At 38.8% G+C, this 21,009-nt stretch overlaps 1 protein-coding gene across 3 annotated transcripts; it reads right to left on the bottom strand.

Annotated features, from left to right (window-relative positions):
• Positions 1–14,634: 14,634 nt before the first annotated feature.
• Positions 14,635–19,619, bottom strand: c1h4orf48 (chromosome 1 C4orf48 homolog). 3 transcript variants are annotated; one of them, XM_053500115.1, is made up of 4 exons: positions 19,490–19,619; positions 19,095–19,224; positions 17,283–17,371; positions 14,635–15,028 (listed from the first exon to the last, which is right to left on the bottom strand). In XM_053500115.1, the coding sequence occupies exons 2-4, from the start codon at positions 19,210–19,212 to the stop codon at positions 14,957–14,959; spliced, it is 279 nt and encodes a 92-aa protein (XP_053356090.1). In that variant the 5' UTR covers positions 19,213–19,224; positions 19,490–19,619; the 3' UTR covers positions 14,635–14,956. The 3 variants fall into 3 exon arrangements, with proteins under 3 accessions (XP_053356090.1, XP_053356099.1, XP_053356094.1); XM_053500124.1 differs by having other exon boundaries at positions 19,095–19,262; positions 19,490–19,602; XM_053500119.1 differs by having other exon boundaries at positions 19,507–19,600.
• Positions 19,620–21,009: the final 1,390 nt, after the last annotated feature.

Genomic DNA, 21,009 nt, shown 5'->3' with positions numbered 1-21,009 from the left:
TGCGGCGCAGCAAACCCTGAGCTCTCTCACGACCAAAGAGATGCCGGCGTAGCGCACGCGCTCTATATAGCGGGATGTGCCGGGTGCATTCAGGTTCCGGGGTGGGCGTGGCCTCCTCCTCCTGCTGATTGGGCGCTAAGCGTCCGCCACATGGCGCTCAGAGGAGTAGTGCAGTCAGAGCGGCGATGTCCTGATACCAAGAAACTTATTCCTGCCGGCTTTATGTGGCCAAACCTCCACGTGCACATGTGTGCGCGTGCGTGGGGGTGGTTTTTTTTTTTTTTTTTTGGAAGGTTGGGGGTGTTAAATCAGGATGCGTCATCATGTTCAAAATGATCCTATTTAAATAGTTGTAGTGTTGTGATTGCGTCACTTGGGAGATGTGTTTGCACTGGCGCGCGCTCCGGTGATGGAGAGCATTGTGCGTTAGAGGCGAGTTTCCCCAGTCCGTGCGTTGATGGTTCTCCTGTGTGTGTGTGTGTGTGTGTGTGAGGGAGAGAGAGAGATAAAGCTTGGTTTTGCTGCACTGCAGTGCCTCCTTTTTTTTTTTTTTTTTTTTGTTCAGCGCCCAAACCCGCCCTTTTCTCCTCGTGCAGACGGATGCACGGGGTTCCCGTCTCTCCTCGTGGACGGCTTGTGCACATTAAGCACTAAGCAGATGTTTGCACACTAGCGCACTATTGGAAATACATAGCACGATGTTTAGATTTGTTAAAGTTATGACACATATAAGGGTAAAGTGCCTGCTGATTCGCCACATGGCACATCCACATGCACTCGGTAAACTCTCACATCACAAAACTAAGATGATGATGATGATGATGATGATGCATTCGTTATCTCAGTGACGCATCGCGTCCATCAGCCTCAAAAGAGCCGTGATTTCAATGCATTCCGAGCGCATTGTACGGAACTAGTTGAAACTGGATCTTTCCCTCCTGCTTCCCTCCCCCTAATCAACGCGCAGGGTGAGAAAGCTCCTCTGGTGGTGTGGTTGACGTTAAGGAATCCCGCGCATGTCCAAAACACCGGCGGCTTTCTGGGAAACGAATATATTTCTGTGCGCAAAAAAAATGAAAAGAATTTCTCTTCTCCTTTCTCAGCATCAGCACCTGCGGCGAGCAACGGGTGTGCCAACGCGCATGCGCATACAGCACAAAGATGAGTCAGGCTGATCAACTTGGACACTGTCAAAAAAAATAGACAATAAAGTGCCCGTGCTGTATGTATAACCTGTGTACGATGTTATAAACATGTTATTTATATGTAGGTTTAAATCCTACTATTGTGTGTGATGATAAGAAATTAGATTTATGTGCTACAAATTAAATGCACAATTTTACAAGTTAAAGGCAGGTCTGCTAATTAGACAAACAAACATAATTCTCGACTGATGCTTCACACAACCTATAGATGTAAAAGCATTACCAAATATTGTCTGTGCCATTTTTTCTTCTTTTGCATTTCATTGTCCTTCTTGTTTCCTCACTTCAGCTTTGACCCCTGTCATGTGAAAGGGAAGGAAGCGGTGACCTTAAAGGTCACACTGTGTGACCAAAATTCCACAAACTGCATTCCAGTTTGACATTGACCACAAGTTGCCGGTTGAAGGGGGTCTGTGATTTAAGAACAGCTGCACTGTCCACCACTAAGAAATGACTAAAAGCGGGTATAGTTCAGAAATAGTGTTGAAAAGTTGTAATTTAAGCGGCTAAAGCCTGAAGAGATCGGAGACCAACCAGACAAAAGCTTCAGAACAATGTCAGGAAATAGATTAATTATCCGGATTCACTTTTATTGAAAGCATGTCAATGCATGTACAATATATATACAGCTTTCCAAAAGAACAAAAAAAATCTAAAATTTTAATCTCAAATTACAAATATGAAGTATGCATGTATGTTTTCTTACTCTCAAGACAAATCCATGATTTCCTTGAGTGCCCTTCAATGAGTCTAGAGTTCACTGAATAGCTACTGCCATGTGTAAGGCCTTGAGGTCTCTGGGTTAAACTTGAGAGATTGAGGTCGACTGATGCAAATTAACTCACTGAAAGAATGTGGGCCTCCAGTGAATGAATGCCTGTGGGTGAGAGAGAGAGCACATGTGTATGCACCATGCATACGTGCCCTGTGGGTTATTGAAACATGCTCAGCATGAGGCCACGCTACACACACAGTAACTAGGTTTGTAGAACTTTTAAAACGTCCTTAGACACTCCCTTCTTAAAGTTACGCTATTTGTGCTGTCCACAAATGAAACCGATTTTGAACAAAATTAAACAACAATAAGATTTAATAAAAATAAATAAAAGTCCAGATGTTTGCAAGTGAGAAGTGTTTGTGTTTGCTTTTAATGAAAATTTTTTATTCAAACACAAAACACCTTAAAGATGTTGCTTTATGTAATGCTAATAAATATTGATTCAGTGGTAATTCACTTGCTCTGGTTCAAGAGCAAAAGTCTGCTTCAAGTCTGTTTAAAGAACAAAAGAAATTCTTTACGAGTATTTATTAATAAAATATATCATATCTTAAATCAAATAATATTATTTACTGAATGCAGGATACAGCGGTTTGAGGTGGGTTCCTGCTATAGATTAATTTGATCGGTTTGGCTTCATCTGATGTCTTTGAAGGCTTCTTTTTAAATTTATTTTATTTTTTAAGATTGCTCTTAAACAGATAAATCATTTTTGGTTAAAGCAAAAATCAGCATGACTAAATGTCTTTTTTTTAACAAAGCCCATTAATACTGTACTTGGTGATTTAATAAAACGTAATCTTGTTTTCCATCAAAGTCAGAATAGCGATTATGTGAAAACTGAGCTTAATTTGTTTCCTGCATTTAGCTCTCTCACCATAATTTAAGTAATCGCAAAAAACTAACATCTTTAATCTTTAAATAGTTAACTGTTTAGACACTCACAGCAACAGAAATCTAATTAAATGGCCGTTTTGTTACTTCTGTGTAGGTAATATTTAACAAAAATAGGTAATGATTTGGGGAGAGATTTTTGGAAAGCTTAATTTTATTTTCATATTCTATAACATTCAGTAATAATTTCACTTAGTTTGCTGTAAATACATATTGTTTGAAACAAAACTATCCCTATGTTTTCAAGCCTTTTAATGTCACGAAAGAAGTTTTGTTAACCACCTTTGTGGTTAAAGTAGAAAAAAAGGTATAAGTAAACAATGTGAAAAAAATTAAAAGGCCAAGCTGGATCACTCTCATTAGATGCCTGGTAGGACACAGCACATACACATCGATTACCCTTTCTGATGGACATGAGCCCATGGTGTAGGTGCTTTTGACAAGTCTAAGGTTCAGCAGCAAGCTACAATGCAATCTCTTTTCTGACTCCTTTCTGTGAAAGTCAGCTTTAACTTTTTCAGCAATTTGTGCTACACTTTCTGTAGGATCAGATGAGGGAGGCTGGCTCACTCCCCATACACATCAGTAGCCTTGAGTGTCCATGACCCTTTTGATGGTTCCCTGATTGTACTTCCTTGGACCATTTGTAGATTCTAACCACTACATACCACGAACACCTCACATCATTTTGCAGTTGCTTATCTTATAGATGTTGGTACAAAAGTCTAATGTCAATTATAAGTCATGGGGTCATATTCGATTTATAGTCCAGATTTGACACACAGTTAATCTCCAAGGCCAGTGTTAATTCTGCCAGATGGGCTCAGATGTTCAAAAAGATTTATCCTACTCCATCATGCTTCTTCTTGGACTGGACAAATAGCTTCTAATTAACAGAGAGGTGTGTTTGATGTCATTGTCTTGTTGGAAAACAAATGATGTCCCCTAAGTGCAAACCAGATGGGACCAGTCTGGTTAAGTGTGCTCTCAAAAAGTCACCAACAATGTCAACAGCAAATCACCCCCAAAGCACCATCAGACCTCCTCCTCCATGCTTCACAGTGGGAATCACACATCGGTTTTGGCAACTGAACTTTTTCAAATTGACCGAATTGCCAAACTTGTAAATTGCACAAATTGACAGAACCTCGTTTTTTAACATTAATGATGGACAGTGTTTTCTCTTTACTTAGCTGAGGGTTACTTGACATAATATGAATTTGTTCAGTAGTTGTAGTAGCACTAATAGGGCTATTGACTCTGTACCCACCCCTTTTCTGCACAAGCCAACTGGTGGTTTAAAGAACGTTTGAAAGAAAAGAAATGTCACAAATTAATTTTTGAGAAGACACACTTCTGAAATAAAAACAAGTCCAGGTGACGACCTTGTAAATTTGATAAGAGAATGCCATGAGTGTGCCAAGCTGTCTTCACAGCTAAATGTAGCTACTTTGGACAATCTAAAATATAAAACTTGTTTGTTTAACAGTTTTTATTAAGTAATCACTGCTGTAAAGTAAAAATAAAACAAATTAAAATGCACTTTATATTTAAAAAAAAAAATCAAAAATTGCGACAGAGCAGTGTTTCCATTAGAGAGAGAGAGAGAGAGAGTGTGTGTGTGTTTGTGTGTGTGTGGGTGTGTGAAAGCGAGGGGAGGACTTTAAACGATTAAAGGATTTCTTAAAAAGCTTTGCTCCTCTTGTGGAACACACCGTGTTACTCACAATCCGAGGTTCCACTGTAATTAAAAAAAAAACTGAAAGACTTATAGTATATGCATATATTCTCCTTAATTCCACGAGCATGTGGCTTTTGTAACAAGAGGAGCAAATGTGCTGTTTAGACAAACATTCATCGCACATACTGGACATAGCCCTGCCCCGACCTTGTCTTTTCAGACCACATCTCTTTTTTTCTAATTCCAGTGTACACATCACTCATCAAATGCTACAAACTGGTTGTGAGGCAGGTGATAACCTGGCTTACAGGTGCCCTGCACTTGAGCACACTCATGTTCAAGAGGGCTGCAACCAATGGCAACTCCACTAACTTGGTGTATTAGACAGCATCAGTCACTAGCAACATCTGCAAGTGCATCACTGACATCATCGTTTCCAAGACCATCACTATACACTCCAACCAGTAGCAGCAGATAATTGAGAAGTTGCATCCACTGCTGAGGATCCAAGACTCCATCTTTACAGCAGGTCACCAACTACAGGACATCACCTGCCTGTAACAGTTCTGGTCCGAGGAAAAGAATGACATGGCAAGAAAGACTACCCTCCCAATGAGCAGGTACTCTGTTTCACCAAAGTCAAAGTGAGTAAAACCTCTACACAGAAGTAACCCATGGAAACCTGCTGGACTTGACAATATTTCCTATTCCTGAGCGTTGCTGTTATACCAACATGCTCCATAGCCATCATCATCACCTTACTCAAGAATTCCTTACCTTTCTGCCTTCATGTCATTGACTCACCACTTGGGCCCACCATTATGAAGTGCTTCAAAAAGCTTGTCATGGGGAACATCAAGACCCTACTGCCCTCTTCATTTAACTTTCTCCAGTGTATATCCTATCCCAACTGTTCACATGACTCAACTGGTACCTTATACTTTATGTAAAGGCTGGGAATGATCCACCTCTCTGACCTTCCATCTTCACATTGGGGGCACCCTCGGCAGCCATATTACTACCTGGTTTGTTGCACAAAGAAAAAAAAAAAAAACACTGTCGCAAATATGACAAAACGCTGCATCAGAGACATTTATCCTACATGCCAAATCCTCAAAGCTGCCAGCAGTGTGGATGATCCCACATAACCCACACACAAACTCTTCACGCTCCTGCCATTGGGGAAAAATGTACTGAAGCATTCAGGCTTGAACCAAATAAGTCATCAGAATTTAATCATATCAAGTTTTTTTTTCACAATATTTTTATAATAAAACCACACAGTTTATTATAAATATTGCATGTGAAATTAGATGATTTTTTTTCATGTGTGCCATGCTGTATCAAGCAGCTGAAGGTCATTTGCTTGTTACTTATAAAGGTGGTAGCACATGTGGCCTAGAAGGAAAGATCAAAGACATGGGAGAGAAAAGTTCAAAGGCTTATTTCATTTTAAACCTGGAGGAAACTTTTCAAATATGTGTGCTTCAACAAAAAATTGGTAAGAAGAAAAAACTGAATAATAAGGTGTACAAAGCTCATTTGTGTCATGCTTATGGAGAATCTAACATTAAATTATAATTCTGTAATTTTTTATGGAGATGTAAGGTTGCTGTGCTGGAATAGTATGTTTAGAGTCTACTCTGTTTAAATTAATCACCAGGTCAACAAAACTCAACTTAGTCGTCTGTGTGTGTCTGTGTGTGTTTTAATGCTTTTAGCAATCGACATTGTACCAGTGCAGGATTACAGAAATCCAGGAGTTGCAATTATGTTCAAATTCTGCAGTATTACAACTTGCTGAAACCTCCTCACGGGTTTATTTCTCTCTTAAACGTATAGAAGTTCCTGGTATTCTCTTAGTTTCACTGTTTGCCTGAGGGTAATTTTCTCCATTTGAATGACGATATGCATTCCATGATACTCGGTTCTGAGTGTTTTTCCTTTCAACTTTGCAGCAGGTCAGAGGTCATAAGGTTATATTTGACCCCTCGCAGTGTTGCTTCAGGCTTTACATCCCAACCATCAGCTACATGTAAACTCTGATACACGTGAGATTTATGTGTCTCCTTGGGTTGGGTGAATTGTGATTCTCTATTTTTCCTCCGTTTTCCACTTACTATAGTAGGATTTTGTACATCATGGTGATGCTGTGGTAACCCAGCTAAGACATTCTGATGCTCTCGTAACATCAGATGGAATCTGATGGCTAGAGAAACATTTTAACCGCCCTCCTTGGGAAATGAGAGTTACCAGACATTAGACTGGCTCTAGAATGCTGCTCTGAGTGACATGAGAGATTGACTCCATTCTTCCCACCAACAGAACATGACTAATTATGCTCTCTCTGTGTGTCATTAACATTCCATTGCATTTACAATTGATATCCCAGGATTTCAAAGCATACACCCCTATCCCACAGACAACGTGCTAGGTCTGGTGCTGCAACCGGCCCACATTTCGGGGGCTGAGGGCTGAACCAGTAAATAATCAGATATAGCAGTTTTCTAATGCATGCAGTGTTTGAATTTTGGCTCTGAAAATATTTTTACTGACTAATCCTTCTTCATCTGTACCCGGTGCAATAGTGCAATAGTAATTGTTCAGGATGCACATGGCACATTTCAAGTACAAGGACAAGTTTCTTGTGCTAGTGATAATGAAATGAACAACGAACTCGAGACATTACAAGAACACACAGCTCTCAGGTTTACCTATAGCAGCCCTGAAGTGTACACACAGGTCTACTTATACAGTTACACTACTAGGCTTGTTCTTTATTATGTGAGCTAGATCATTTTAAATGTATCACATAGCTGGCTGTATTAAGTAGCTTAGATAAAGTAGGCAGGGTGGCTGAAGGTTAGAGAGGATAGTTTATATACAACGTCACATCATAATATGGATTACTGCACATTTTAACCAAAACCATAAACTTAAACATGAAAATCAAGGGGGGGGGAGTGTTTGGCGTTGGGGGTGGGCTGCACTCTGGGACTCTGGAGTCTGGTTTAATACAGCTGAAACTGATCTAAGACCAGCGTCCTACAGACGTTGGGGGAGGAGTGGGTAGTGGGAGTTGGCAGAACACCAGCAGTGCTGTGGTGTGGAATATCTGATAATGGAGCTCAATGGGTCCCTGTTCCAGCCCAATCTGATTTGCGCACTTTATCACACACTAGTAGCATTCACGTTCATTTAAACCCAGGTGTGTCATTTTAGATTTGAACACCACAGTTTGATGCCTCACTTCTTTCCTCATTTCTCTGGCTCAGTTAAACTGTTTGTACTGATGTTAGATTAGTCAAGCAATGACTTTAGGAATTTCCTGATAAATATTCATATTGTTTGTACATCTTCAATATTAACCATCTTTTTAGAACTCACGGTAACAAGTACTGTAGCTGGTGCACACGGATATGAAACAATTTTTTAAATTTGATTGTTTTTGTTTTATTGTGGCACTACTGATCATTATGAGATGCAAACCTAAATGTCATGTATCTCAGGTCTCATAAAAAGGTTAGCCAGAGGTCTGCAATAAGATGCAAAATAAAAGAAAGCTCCTCTTGTATAGGGCTTTTGGTGTGCGTGTGTGTGTGAGAGAGAGAGAAAAAGAGATGCTCTCTGCTCTTTGAGTTTGACGTACTAAAAATAAACTAAATAGTTTTTCCCCTGTGTTTGTAGGTCTGTCTGCCTTTCTATCTGTGTTCGTGTCCTGGGATGCCCGGTGTCTGCTCTGTCACCAGTGCTGTGGGTATCAACCAGCCTGGCATCACTAGTCACCACCACGATCAGGATTAGGGAGGGCGAGGGAGTTGGCCATGTCCAAAGTGAGAGAGAGAGAGAGAGAGAGAGAGAGAGAACAGGCTGGAACCGGATTCTGTGACCTGAGAGAGCCAGACAAACAGAGCTGAAAAGCTGAGGGGCGCTGATGGAGGAGGAGGAGGAGGGCAGAAAGAAACAGGGACAGAGACTGCTCTTGAAAATAAACACCCTTCTCAAAGCAGATTTCACAGGCTGTGTTTACAGAATGTAGATTTGTGCAATATGCAAAAATGACCTTAATAAAGGGATTATTTTTTTCTTTCATGTGTAATGCATTACCAGCCAGATATGCCATTTCTTCTGCCCTCTCCAAAACCCCTGCCAACAAACTCCCACCTTACGGGTAGAAGAGGATATTTTATTGTCAGAGATGCCTAAGCCCAGATTATTTATAGATCAGGTTGCTAATGGTGAATTCATCCCAAGACCACATGAAAATATGGATGCATAATTAATGCATTATCAGCTGTATTAATTATTCAAGAGGCCCTCATCACGGCAGTGCTGTGAAATACATCCAGTAAGTATATTTTAGTATAAAGAACTAAAGCCATAAAATACTTGTAAATGTATTTACACTATCTCCATAACTACTGTAGTTTAAAATAAACTATTTAATGTCCATATAAATAAATCAATATAAAAATATTTATATTCCTAGATATCTATATACAGTATATATATATATATATATATATATCTTATCTCAGACTTTTTTCCTACTAGGTTCAGTAATAACTTGATGGAGATAAATAGGGCTGTAAATATGCTAGAAAGACCAGCAGATCAGATAAGAATGTCTTATCACTCCAAAGAGGTAATTAGTATTTTAACTGAATTTCAAATGCATTCAGTTGTGAATTAGAATTTCATGAATGATGACATTTGTTCATTTGGCTGATATAAACAGTGAGGCTTGGCCCCGTCTGCCTCTGTGGACAACACACAAAAGGTTACAGTGCAATTAGATAACAAGACGCAAGACAAAGAATAAGCAAAGGGAAATATCGGATTAATCTTGGATTACTCTCAGCAGTGCTTGGATATAAAGAGTGAAATGGTGATGGAATACTCCTGTGCCTAATGCTGACAAACTAAAATTGCAACTCTGCTAAACTGTTGTCGCTGTTCTTCTTTTTTTTTTTTTTTTTTTACCCACAATTAAAATATGGAGGAACCATTTAAATAACTATTTCAACACTTTTCCCAAGGCACTTGACTTTTTTTTCCTTCTCAGCCCTTTTGCCAGCAAGGAAAAGCCAAAAACTGATCCCTTTTTTCATGGTTTCAGAAGCAAAATACAAAATGTCAGATATTGCAAATAATAACACAAGTCTTTAGGGTAATCTATAACAATGAACATAGACATTTAAAGTTAATTTCATGCTTGAAAATGACATAACCCCCAAAAAATATATACGAGAACACAAAAAAGAAAATTGTTTTTTGCTACACTATCTGACCTGAATCCTTACAGTACAAAATTCAAGATTCAAATAACTTCATTAATCCCAGGGAAATTGCTTAAAAATTATTTGTCACATGTACTTTATAGCACAGTGAAATATCTTCTTTGTATATCCCAATTAGGAAACTGGGGTCAGAGCGCAGGGTCAGCCAGCTTGCAGCACCCCTGGAGCAGATAGGGTTAAGGGCCTTGCTCAAGGGCTCAACAGTGGCAGCTTGGCCATGCTGGGGCTCGAACCCCTGACCTTCCGATCAGTAACCCACAGCCTTAACCAACTGAGCCACCACTGCCCTCTTCTAATACAACTAGCTAAGTTCTGGTAATAGAGTTTATCCCTGATCCTGACAGTGTGTCAAGGTGTTGGTATTGTTTTGGCAGTGGTAGATTAAATCCCATATTTAGATCTTATTTCTACAATAATTTCACTGTTTTTCTCAGCGTTATTAGGTGAGAGTGGCAAAAAAACTACAGCACTGCTTTTACCAAGCTCTCAGCCAGTGTACCTGTGTCCTGTAACTTGAGTAGGGAATGTTTGCTGAAGTTAATAAATATGAATCTTGAGCAGGCAGTAGTAGGAGATTGAGTCATGGTGCTGTAGCTTAATGCACCAGGTGAGCTCTCTTGACTGTGGGATGTGTTTAAGGCCTCACTACAACCAAGACGAACAGAAACATAAATAATGGAACATGAGTATAAAGTATGATTTCAATAGGACAAATCTGTTTGCTTTGGAAACCCTGTAAATCTGCAGCTCCAAAATGCAGTTTATCTCATCTGTAAACATTCCTTTGTGTACAGCTGCACACCGGATTGCTCCTCTACACATGTATACTGTTAGGCCTTATGTTGGCAAAATCTCTTATCATCCACACAAGGACGGACTTCTCCGAGTTTTGATTCCTGTCAAGGTTTCTTCTTTAGGCAGGGTTTTTTTAGTTGTTGTTTTTTTGCCACTCTCACCTCTGATTTGTTAATTATTTATTGGAAACAGCATTATATAAATTAAATAAAACGTTCGTCATCCTTCTGCCAGTGAGGTGGTAAGTCCTGCTCTATATTAATATCCACAGGTCCATACAGTATTAAGAGTCTTTTAACTCCCAACTGACCTCCTTTTTCCCAAAGAAAGTTAAAGTTGTTGCTCAAAAGTTTCATTAAGAAATGTCTAGCATATGTTTGTGATTAACAAAATAAGTATATTCCTTCATTCAATATATTCATTATGCAAACGATTAGATTAATTCTTTATTAAGAGATGCACATTTAAAGCATTTAATTCATAGATAAACAGAACTGGGATGTTTGTTTGTGCTAAGCTTTCATTAAAGGGTTTCATTTAAGATTACTGTTCATTGATCATTCAACGAATTATAACAGCACTGGAGTCATACTACAAGTAAGTACATTTTAAAAATTAACATTCTTAATAGAACCATCTTTATTTATTTATTTATTTATTATTCTGTGGCTCTGTATAACTGATCAGAAGGTTAAGTGTTCAAGCCCCAAGACGGCCAAGTTGTCCCTGTCAGGCCCTTGAGCATGGCCCTTATATCTCTCCGCTCCAGGAGTGCTGTAAATTGGCTGACCCTGTGCTCTTTCCACATCTTCCTTACAATGTAGGATATGCGAACAAAATGATTTTACTTTGCTGTAATGATAATATACTTGATAAAGAGAAGCTTCTTCTAAGCGGCATAAATTTTAATGAGACTCAGTACATATATTATATTTTAGTCATGGTTGACTTGTACATAATTGGCAGCATAAAGAAAAAACAGAACACATGCTTCTCAGCTGCATATAGCCTATCTATCTATCTATCTATCTATCTATCTATCTATCTATCTATCATGAGGGACATTCAAGTCAAACTGGGACTTTTGATTGTGCAGAAAAACAGAACAGTTATGAGAGTAAAAACTCCCTTTATTTCACTATATAATCCCCGGCTACACTCACGCATTTATCCCAGCGTTTCACTAGTGCTTGATTAGGCTGCCTGCCTGATTCATGTCTGAAACGCTGGCCACCCAGGAACTCCATTACTGGCCCAAACATGTGGAGATGGCTTGGAGAGAGATCAGGACTGTACAGTGGAGGTTGCAATAACTTCTAGCTGAGTTCCTGTAACATGCCTGCAGTGGGCTTCGAGCCGCCTCAGCTGGATCATCATTCACGAAAATACGTCTTTCTCTAAAAGGTTTTGCACCGTTTAAAAGAAGTTTTACGCCTAACAGTCTTATCACTGTGCTGTACTTGTCATCTGCTGTAAATATCAATCAGTTTTACACCTTCATTTATAAGGGATTTCATCCCAACACATGGTTTGGTTGGTATATCAAAATACCACCCACTTTAATCCAAACTCCTGTTGCACAGTAGCTCTGTTTAGCTCCTCACTGAGGTAACTGAACTTTATAGGGTTTTTATTGTCTAGTGCTCAAACCTTTACACTTTAGTCTTCATGATTAATTCATTTAATCTGTGTAATTTAATGGCATCAGTATCATGGTATCAAATAAGCTCACGCGTTAACACTGTTATCTGGAAGAAAAGAGCCTAATTACAGGCAGGCAAAAATGCCCAAAACAGGATGTCTTGGGTACACAGAGTGTGTTTTCTTTCCCTCTCTCACTGCGACATACTGGCCGGTTTTTGGCAGCCAAATGCATGCGGGACACTGCAGTTTAAAATGAAAGCTGATGGCGCTGTGTGGGTATCGCTGGTCTCTTTAGTAGCTGCTGCTACTGCTGTGTGTGTTGAAAAGCTGCTTGCTCGGCTGTAAATGCTGCATTGCTGCGACACCGGGTCCGAGCCATGCTGCATGTGCGCCCCCACGAGCCTGCTCAGAGAGGAGCACTTCCATCATGTGTTGCCAAACTGGGAGCTTTTTTTATTCTTTTTTTTTTTTTTTTATCCCAGACATGGGGAGAAGGTTTGCTATGATTCTTAAAACTGGATTGCATTGAATAGTATTTCTTATGGATGAAATCTCAAACAACTCTAAAATATCTAGCAACATCAATATTTGTTCATTCTCAATACCACTGCGTAGGGTACCAAAGCAAATCACCTTAGGGAGCAATTTGGAAACATTAAATCAACCTACAAACTCTGAAGCAAACATCAATTTGAAGTCAGTTTGCTTGTGTCATTGTGCTAGGCTTCAAGCAGCACACACACGTGCTGGGCAATAAATGTTCTCTAGGTTATTTACAGAGAAAAAAGTCCTAGGGCATTTCCTTAGTGTACTAGGTACATACTGTAAGTGTCATGTCCATCTGTTACTGCATAGAAATTTGCATGGTCTATGGAAATCCAGAGAAACAAAAGAGGGAAATGATCTATAGGAAGTATTTCCATATAAGGAGTGAGGAGGAAGAGGGTAACCCATGGGAAAGTTTAACACTATCTAGGGAAAGTTTATAAAAAAAAAAAAATCTTTGAATGTAGTTCCCAGAGAAAACCCACAAAGCACAGGGAGAACATTGTCATCTGACCGTTACAGTAGGTTAAGGCTGCAAGTGTGTAATCTTGAGTGATTAATTTTATTATAAGAAGATTATTCATAAAATAATAATAATCATATAAACCAAAGTAAAAAAAAAAAAAAAAAAAAAAACAGAAATATAAAGCACCAAGTATGTGATCATTTCAGTTTTCCACAAACTGTTGCTTTCAATGTTGGAAGACACCGTCTTTGTTTGCTCCAACGTGATCATTTTACTCCACTGAAACTGGAACTTGTTCCAGGATGACAAATTACTTGAGCATACACAAGCTCTGTGAAAATGTATAGATTCTAAAAGACTGCAGTGAAACATGTGTGTCCTGTGTGTTGAGACATGAACTCTAATCCCTTGAACACCCTTTTGGATAAATTGGAACTTACTGCCTGCTCCCAAATCGTTTCTTCGAGAGCTTAAGTACTGAAATGTCAGCTTTTTACTCTATCTACTTACTTATTTTTTTAAAAAGTTTTTATTGTCACAGTGCAATTCTTTATTCTTCACATATCTCAGCTTGTTAGGAAACTGGGATCAGAGTGCAGGGTCAGCCAAGATACGGCACCCCTAGAGCAGACAGGGTTAACGGCCTTGCTAAAGTGAAAACTTGGTGGCTTGAGGGCTTGAACCATTGACCTGATCAGTAGCCCAGTCTTACCACATTGACTTACCACTGCCGTTTTCTGTTGAAAAGGCCGATAGTTATTACCAACATAAATCAAGCTGATGTAGCAATCAAAACACCCTCTGCAATATAAATTTCTCTGTCATTTTAAAGTTTGTGTTCGTCTCACTAGTATCACTTTAAAGATTACCTGCAGATGAACAGCATTTTCTTGTGATAACAGATCTATTCCTGGAGAAACACTAAAATAATACAAAGAAAGCTCTCACTTTTGGGTTCAGTGCTGTTTAATTGTGTTTCGGATACATTTACTTTTTTTTTTAAACTATTTATAAATGAAAAAACAGTAGCATGAGAACATTACAGGTGCTAATTGTCTAAATGAATAACTGTTGCAACTACATTCAATTAGTCACTGTTTATTTGTTTTACTCTCACAGCTCTGCAGATTAGTGTAATCTGTATTAAACCCAAATACACCACAACATGATAAGCAGGAATCTGACCATCCTTATACCAATATAGAACAACAAATGTGTACTGCACTTATCATGCTGTTTATTACTGAATATGAGCATCCTACACACATTATACAGTTTTATAAAAAATCCTTCTATCTTCTAAGTAAAAAGTAAAACTTAGGAGTAATATTGTGCAAATAATATACTACACATTCAAGTGTGAATATGATATAAAAATGAAGAAATTAAGCTTCACATATTATTATTACCACAACATGTAAACGTAGGATAAAGCGCTAATATTCAGAGTGGGATAATATTGGCTCGTACAGCTCTGTAACGTTAACATGCTGGTCTCGTGTTCTGTAAAATGGTTGCAAAACATGTCCACAAAGGAAAAGAAAACATTGCATTTGGCTAGTGTTGATGTTTTAATAAAAACGAAAAAGTACACAATAAGATGACGTGATGGCGGCATGGGCTCAAAGCTCTCCAGAGGCTGCGTTTTCAGTTTAAGGTGCTGAGGGGTATGCAGTCACACAGCGCTCTCCTCTCGGCTCTCAGCACCAGATTCTCAGTCTGATAAACAAAGCACACATGGCAAGCAGGTTAGATGAAAGACTGATCTACTACTCATTTTCACTTTCTGTGTGCTAATGAAAAAGGACTGAGGTGAACACAGCACACCCTTCCTCAAAACCGCTTAAGATTTAATACGTAATATGAGGTTATGTAGTAATGCTTCTTAAAGGCAACAGAGCTCTTGCAATCCTGTGATCCACAATCCAAACCATCACCATTTTTAGTCACATATCATACATCACATCTCATCTGAATTTACTTCCACTGATTTCACCAATGGAAACGCAATATCGTGTATGTTAAGAAACTTCAGTCACTGGATATTACTGATTTTAGTATTTGTTTAAATAAATTGTAGCTGCTCGTGCACTAGTAGACATATGATATGGTGATATTGTATCAGGTATGATTTTATGTTGAATTATCATTTTGTAAAATTAAAACATTGTTCATGCAGAATATGAGTCAGTTTATATTCTGTTATTATAACACTTCAATCTATCTCACTATCACACTATCTGAGAGTACATTTTTGCCATTTTGCATGTATAATAAAATTTGGAATTAGAAAAATCGGATTAACCTAATTTGAGCTTTGAGGAAACAGCAATTTAACATTTAAAAGACATTAAATGCTCCTGTCCCTGTCCCCTGCATGTATTCTAAATTAGAAAACATAACACAAGGACATCATGTATATTGGCTATTTATTGTATTCGTTATTGAACAAAAAAAATGGTTATTACACGAGCACTAGTGATCACGACAGGGACTCATCATTGACCTGGATTCTAGCTTTTTGACCTCATATGCTGTGGTATTCCCGTGCACAACAGATGTGTGGCATTGTAAAACCGCAGACAGTTTGCCAGACAAAATGGCGGCTGGTTGAGGTCACATCGGGTCTGATGTCACATGCAAGAGCCCTATAAAAGGAAGATTAATGAATGCAGCCAAAACGAGAAGAGCCACAATGGACCATGTCTAGCACCCCTAGTGGAAGTCTAATTCCCAACATGTTGTAGGTGTATTAAACTGATTGGGGTAAACAGTAATAGGTACTGTATAAGCAAAATTTCTATGAAATGCACAGGGTAAATTCCAGTATTTTTGTCCAAGGACCTTGAGCCACTCATCTACAGAATCAGCAGTGACCCAATTAGAACTGAATTATTTATATATTTATATATTATTCTGTCCGCTAGGGGCGCTAAACTGCAAACTGGCTGATAAGAAGAAGCTGGGCTTTACAGTATTTTAGAGGAATTATGATAATTATAAAGAATGGTTATGATCAACTTTTAAAGAAAACGGAACATTCCAGGTTCTCGGGTCTGATAAGACAACAATTTAATATTATAGTCTCGAAGCATTATAGTGGTAGATTTACATTGTGAGCCAAATACACTGCAATCCTGAGGAAAAATGTTCCAGTCTATAATAGACTAGAGTTTACAGAGAAAGTGTCCTTTCTTTTATACCAATGAAAGTGTTCTACTGAAGTTTTAATGCACAAGTTTAAATTCCAACAATCTGAAAAAGTTTCAGCAATAGCCGAGTCAAAGCCCAGACCTCAATCTGATTAAGAGTCTGTGGCAAGACATGAAAGCAGCCAAGTCTCTTTACAACCTTAAATAAGTTTAGCAGTTTTGCCAAACACTGATGGTGAAGTGAATTAATTCTCCTGAAACCAGAAATGTCAACTTTTTTCGTTCAATTAACCTTTGTGTCATGATAAAAATATTTTGCACCTTTGAATGTTAGACATATTGTATAAAGAAAATGGCATTTAAGCCACTAAGGTCATCTCAACTCCAGGTTGTGACATTACAAAATGGAGAAAAGTTCAACAGGGAAGAAAACTTATTCATGACACTGTAGATGGACTGTGTTCTTTACAAAAATGATGGTTATCATTAGTAGGTTAGATAGGTATAATATATTAATAAGTGATTAGCAGTTTGTTCAGGTTTTTAGTTAGAATTAATTTTACGTCTTGTGAATCCCAGGCATTTTAAACAAATATGATGTTTAACCAAATTTTTTTCTTATTACAAATAGATGACAAGGAATGCACAGCTGGTATGAATCCTGTTTTTCATTACCATTGTCAAACCTGAAATGTTAGTTATAATATTATGCCGTTATTATACTATCATTATTTTTATGTAAAAAACAGAGCATTTTTTACAGTATATTTTACTATATGTTTACATATATAAACCCTCCTATTTCTAGTTTATTGATTTACCCGTGAGTCGAGGTTGAAGGCCGTCTTCTTTAGATCCTGCAATGCTCGCTGCATGAATTCAAACGCATGGCAGTCCACACATGGCCGACCTGACACAGAAGCAAAAATGCATAAATTCAGCCAAGTTTGTCATACAGCTGTTCTAATATTTTCCCATTTATATGTAGAACTACAGTACTGTAAAAATGCTTATGCACGCTGTGTTTCAGTACAAACTTTTTAATTTATTATTGCGTATATTTGCCTGGAAAGAAAGCAGAACATTATAAAAGCAACCTTTTTATACCAACAAAAAAAAAAACACACACACACAATGGTAGCTGCTGGGATTTACATGCAAAAAAGAAGAAGGTGCAACAGTCAATGTCCTCAATGTCGCTCAGTAAAACTTAGTAGCTAATTTCCTTATAAAACTGTACAAATTGTAAATAAGACTACATAGTCCTCAAAGCGTTATCACATCAAATGTGACTTTGATTCATTCATTACTGTTTTCTGGCCTTTACAGAGGAAAAAAACACTTACATCGTTACTGTTGCTGGGATGATACGTCATAAAGGCTACATGTAAAGGCGACATCATTTGTACCAATAATATGTATGTAATGCCAAGACAAATCTTGCAGTTATATAAAAACAACACACACTGAATAGACAAGGTGTGGCACAACATGAAGCCGTACACACAAGTGTATTAATGTTATTGTACGTGTACAAGTGTTCTTGCTTTAATATAAACCTTCTGTTCATGTTTGCACCAGAACTACTCTTCATGCTGAGTGGTTATACAAAACCACTGCACACCTACTGACTAGACTTGAACATTCAACCATGCTTATCTTTAACCTTGATATGTGAACAAACACACGGTTCTTTTCAACTAACTTGAAACTAAAAAAGCTGCATAAATGGATGTGTAGGTCATTTTTAGAGTACATGTACTCTTTGTAAAGGTACATTATGACAATAAACTGTCAAGAGTATATTATACAGTACCAGCTCCGAGTGTGTAAACTCTCTTTATAATTACACTAATCAGCCACGACATTAACACCACCTACAGGTGAACTGATTATATACCTGTGAACTGGTAAAGGATGATGGGCACCCAAGCTTCATTAATCCCTGCGAGGAGCAAAGGTGGTCCAATCCTACAGAAAATCTAATGTAGCACAAATTGCTGAAAACAAAGTAATGCTAAAAAGGTATCAAAAGACTTAGCATGCAAAGAGTCCGAGGTGGTTGCCTCCAAATTTACCAGACATCCATGGAATGTCTGATCTATGGATGTCCCACCTTGAACCTTACAGCACTTAAAGGACCAGGTACAACAACATACCATGAGAGGTCTTTTGGAGTCATGCCCCGAGGGATGCCCCGATTGCCATATGCGGATAAACCTACACAATATTGTGCATAATGATTTACAGGTTTTAATGCTATAGCTGATTAGTGTAGTTGTTGTTTGGGAAGGATGCTCCACATTGACTTTTACTGACACACATAGGCAGAAGCAGCGGCCCAGCGTATAAAGGCTGTGAGTTACTGATCAGAAGGTCGGTGGTTTGAGCCCCAGCTCTCCCGCGGTTGGGCCCTGGAGCAAGGCCCTTAACCCTGCCTGCGCACTGACCCTGCCTATTAACACAGCTGGGATATGCAAAGAGTAAAGAATTTCACTGTCACGAATTAAGGCTGAACTGATGACATGGAGATGTGCTTAATGCAGGTCATATTTGGGTCCATGCACTTCTATCATGAACACATGTACTGTATATAGATGCTCGAAAGAGAGAGAGAAATATGAATAGCTTACTCTCAGCAGGAATAACAGTGCCGGAGTCAGGGTCTGCAGGAACCAGCTGGAGCTGGAGCAGCATCAGCACCACTGCAGCCCAGACACAGCTCATCCTCATCCTCATCTTCATCCTCATGTCTTCCTCTGTCTGAAAATCAGCACAGTGTGAACGTCAGCCTGGGAACACTGCACACACACACACACACACACACACACATTCACATGACATTAACTAATCCAGCAACTAAAAATCAGTCTGCAGTTTATCCGGACCTGGTGGACTAGAACACAAACCCTGTCGGTGTGTCTGTCTCACACACAAACAACCAGCGCAGCTCAAACCCGAACCATACATCATTATCAAATTTACACTTCATTTTGTTATTAATATTATTATTATTATTTTTAATCACCGAATATTCGGACCAACCCCGCGGAATAAACGCTGCGCTTCGGGTTCAGACGCCTGTGTGTGTGTGTGTGTGTGTGTGAAGATGCTCCGCTTGTTCACATCAACATGGAGCCCTGAGCTTCAGTCCACAGACTGGCGGCGTCCTGCGCTCTGATTGGTCCGTCTGCATCACGTGGGTCGGCGCTGCCTCTGCTATGATGATAATCATTTTAGAAATCACAAAGATCTGTATTGTAAACTATACACATCATCTTAAAGTAATAAACTGATTAAAAAATTAACTTTCCATTAAAGAAATGTATATTGTTACCTGATATGGTGAGGTTTTCTGGAAGGAGACGTTTATAAAAACATTCATAGAGCTTCTATAATCATTTATTCATTTATTCATCTTCTATACTGCTTATCCTGTATACAGGGTAGTGGGAGACCTGGAGCGACAGGGTGCCAATCACTCCATCTCTCTCTCTCTCTCTCACACACACACACACACACACACACTACAGGCAATTTTGGGACACCAATTAGCCTAATCTGCATGTCTTTGGACTGTGGGAGGAAACTGGAGAACCCGGAGGAAACCCACCGAGCACACACAGACCCGAAGCCACAGTGATAACCACTACGCCACTGTGTCACAACCCACTATCATCCAGCCTTTCTTTGTTTAACAGCCAGCAGCCGAAGATTTTTCCTTAAATATTTCAACTTTAGTTGTGTCATGGTAATAAGCTACATTAAAAAAAGAAACAAATTTGCATTTTAAAAGAAGGTAAGGCAGCAAGTGTTTACAGCAGCTGACATATGGATTGCTGTTTCACATGCATTTCTTTACCTTAAATGCAATTAGAAATGGATAAAAAAAGATGTTCTAAATAAAAAAAAGCCTATGTAAATAAACAAATAATATATTTAAAACAGTAAGTGTTATAAGACAAACAAAACACGTTGAGAATCTGTTTTTGGAAAGAAAAAAAAAACATACATAAGAGTGTAAGGGGGTAAATAAGGATGATTCCAAGATCCCTGAGTGACTTGGACCCCAGTGAGAAAACGCCCTTAGGGATCCTAAAAGTGCTATGGCGTTTGAAAAGTGTAGGCATGACAGTGAGATTTAGTAGACTGTGTTATAACTCAAGCATGTTCTCTCAGCACAATTTATTTAACCATTGTTGCAGGATGATTGCTTGATGGTTCGCACTATTGCCTTTCACGTCCAGGGTTGTGTGTTCAATTCCCACCTCAGGTCTGTGTGCATGTTCTCCCCAGTTCAAAAAACATGCGGATTAGGTTAGTTGGCATTCCCAAATTTCATGTGTGTGTGTGTGTGTGTGTTATGCAATGTACGGTAATCCTGTCCAGGGTGTCCCCAGCCTCGTACCTAAAATCTCCTGGGATAGGCTCCAGGCCACTGTGACCCTGTATACAGGATAGAGCTGTATGATAAATAAATTGAAGTTGCAGCATGTGATAACGAAGGAACACATAATACTCTTTCATTTTGATATTAAATTAACTTAA

This window comes from Clarias gariepinus, chromosome 1, assembly GCF_024256425.1.
Source record: "Clarias gariepinus isolate MV-2021 ecotype Netherlands chromosome 1, CGAR_prim_01v2, whole genome shotgun sequence".
Taxonomy (NCBI): Eukaryota; Metazoa; Chordata; class Actinopteri; order Siluriformes; family Clariidae; genus Clarias; species Clarias gariepinus.
Note: the sequence above shows the minus strand (reverse complement) of the source record. Positions and strands in the feature narration are given on the sequence as shown.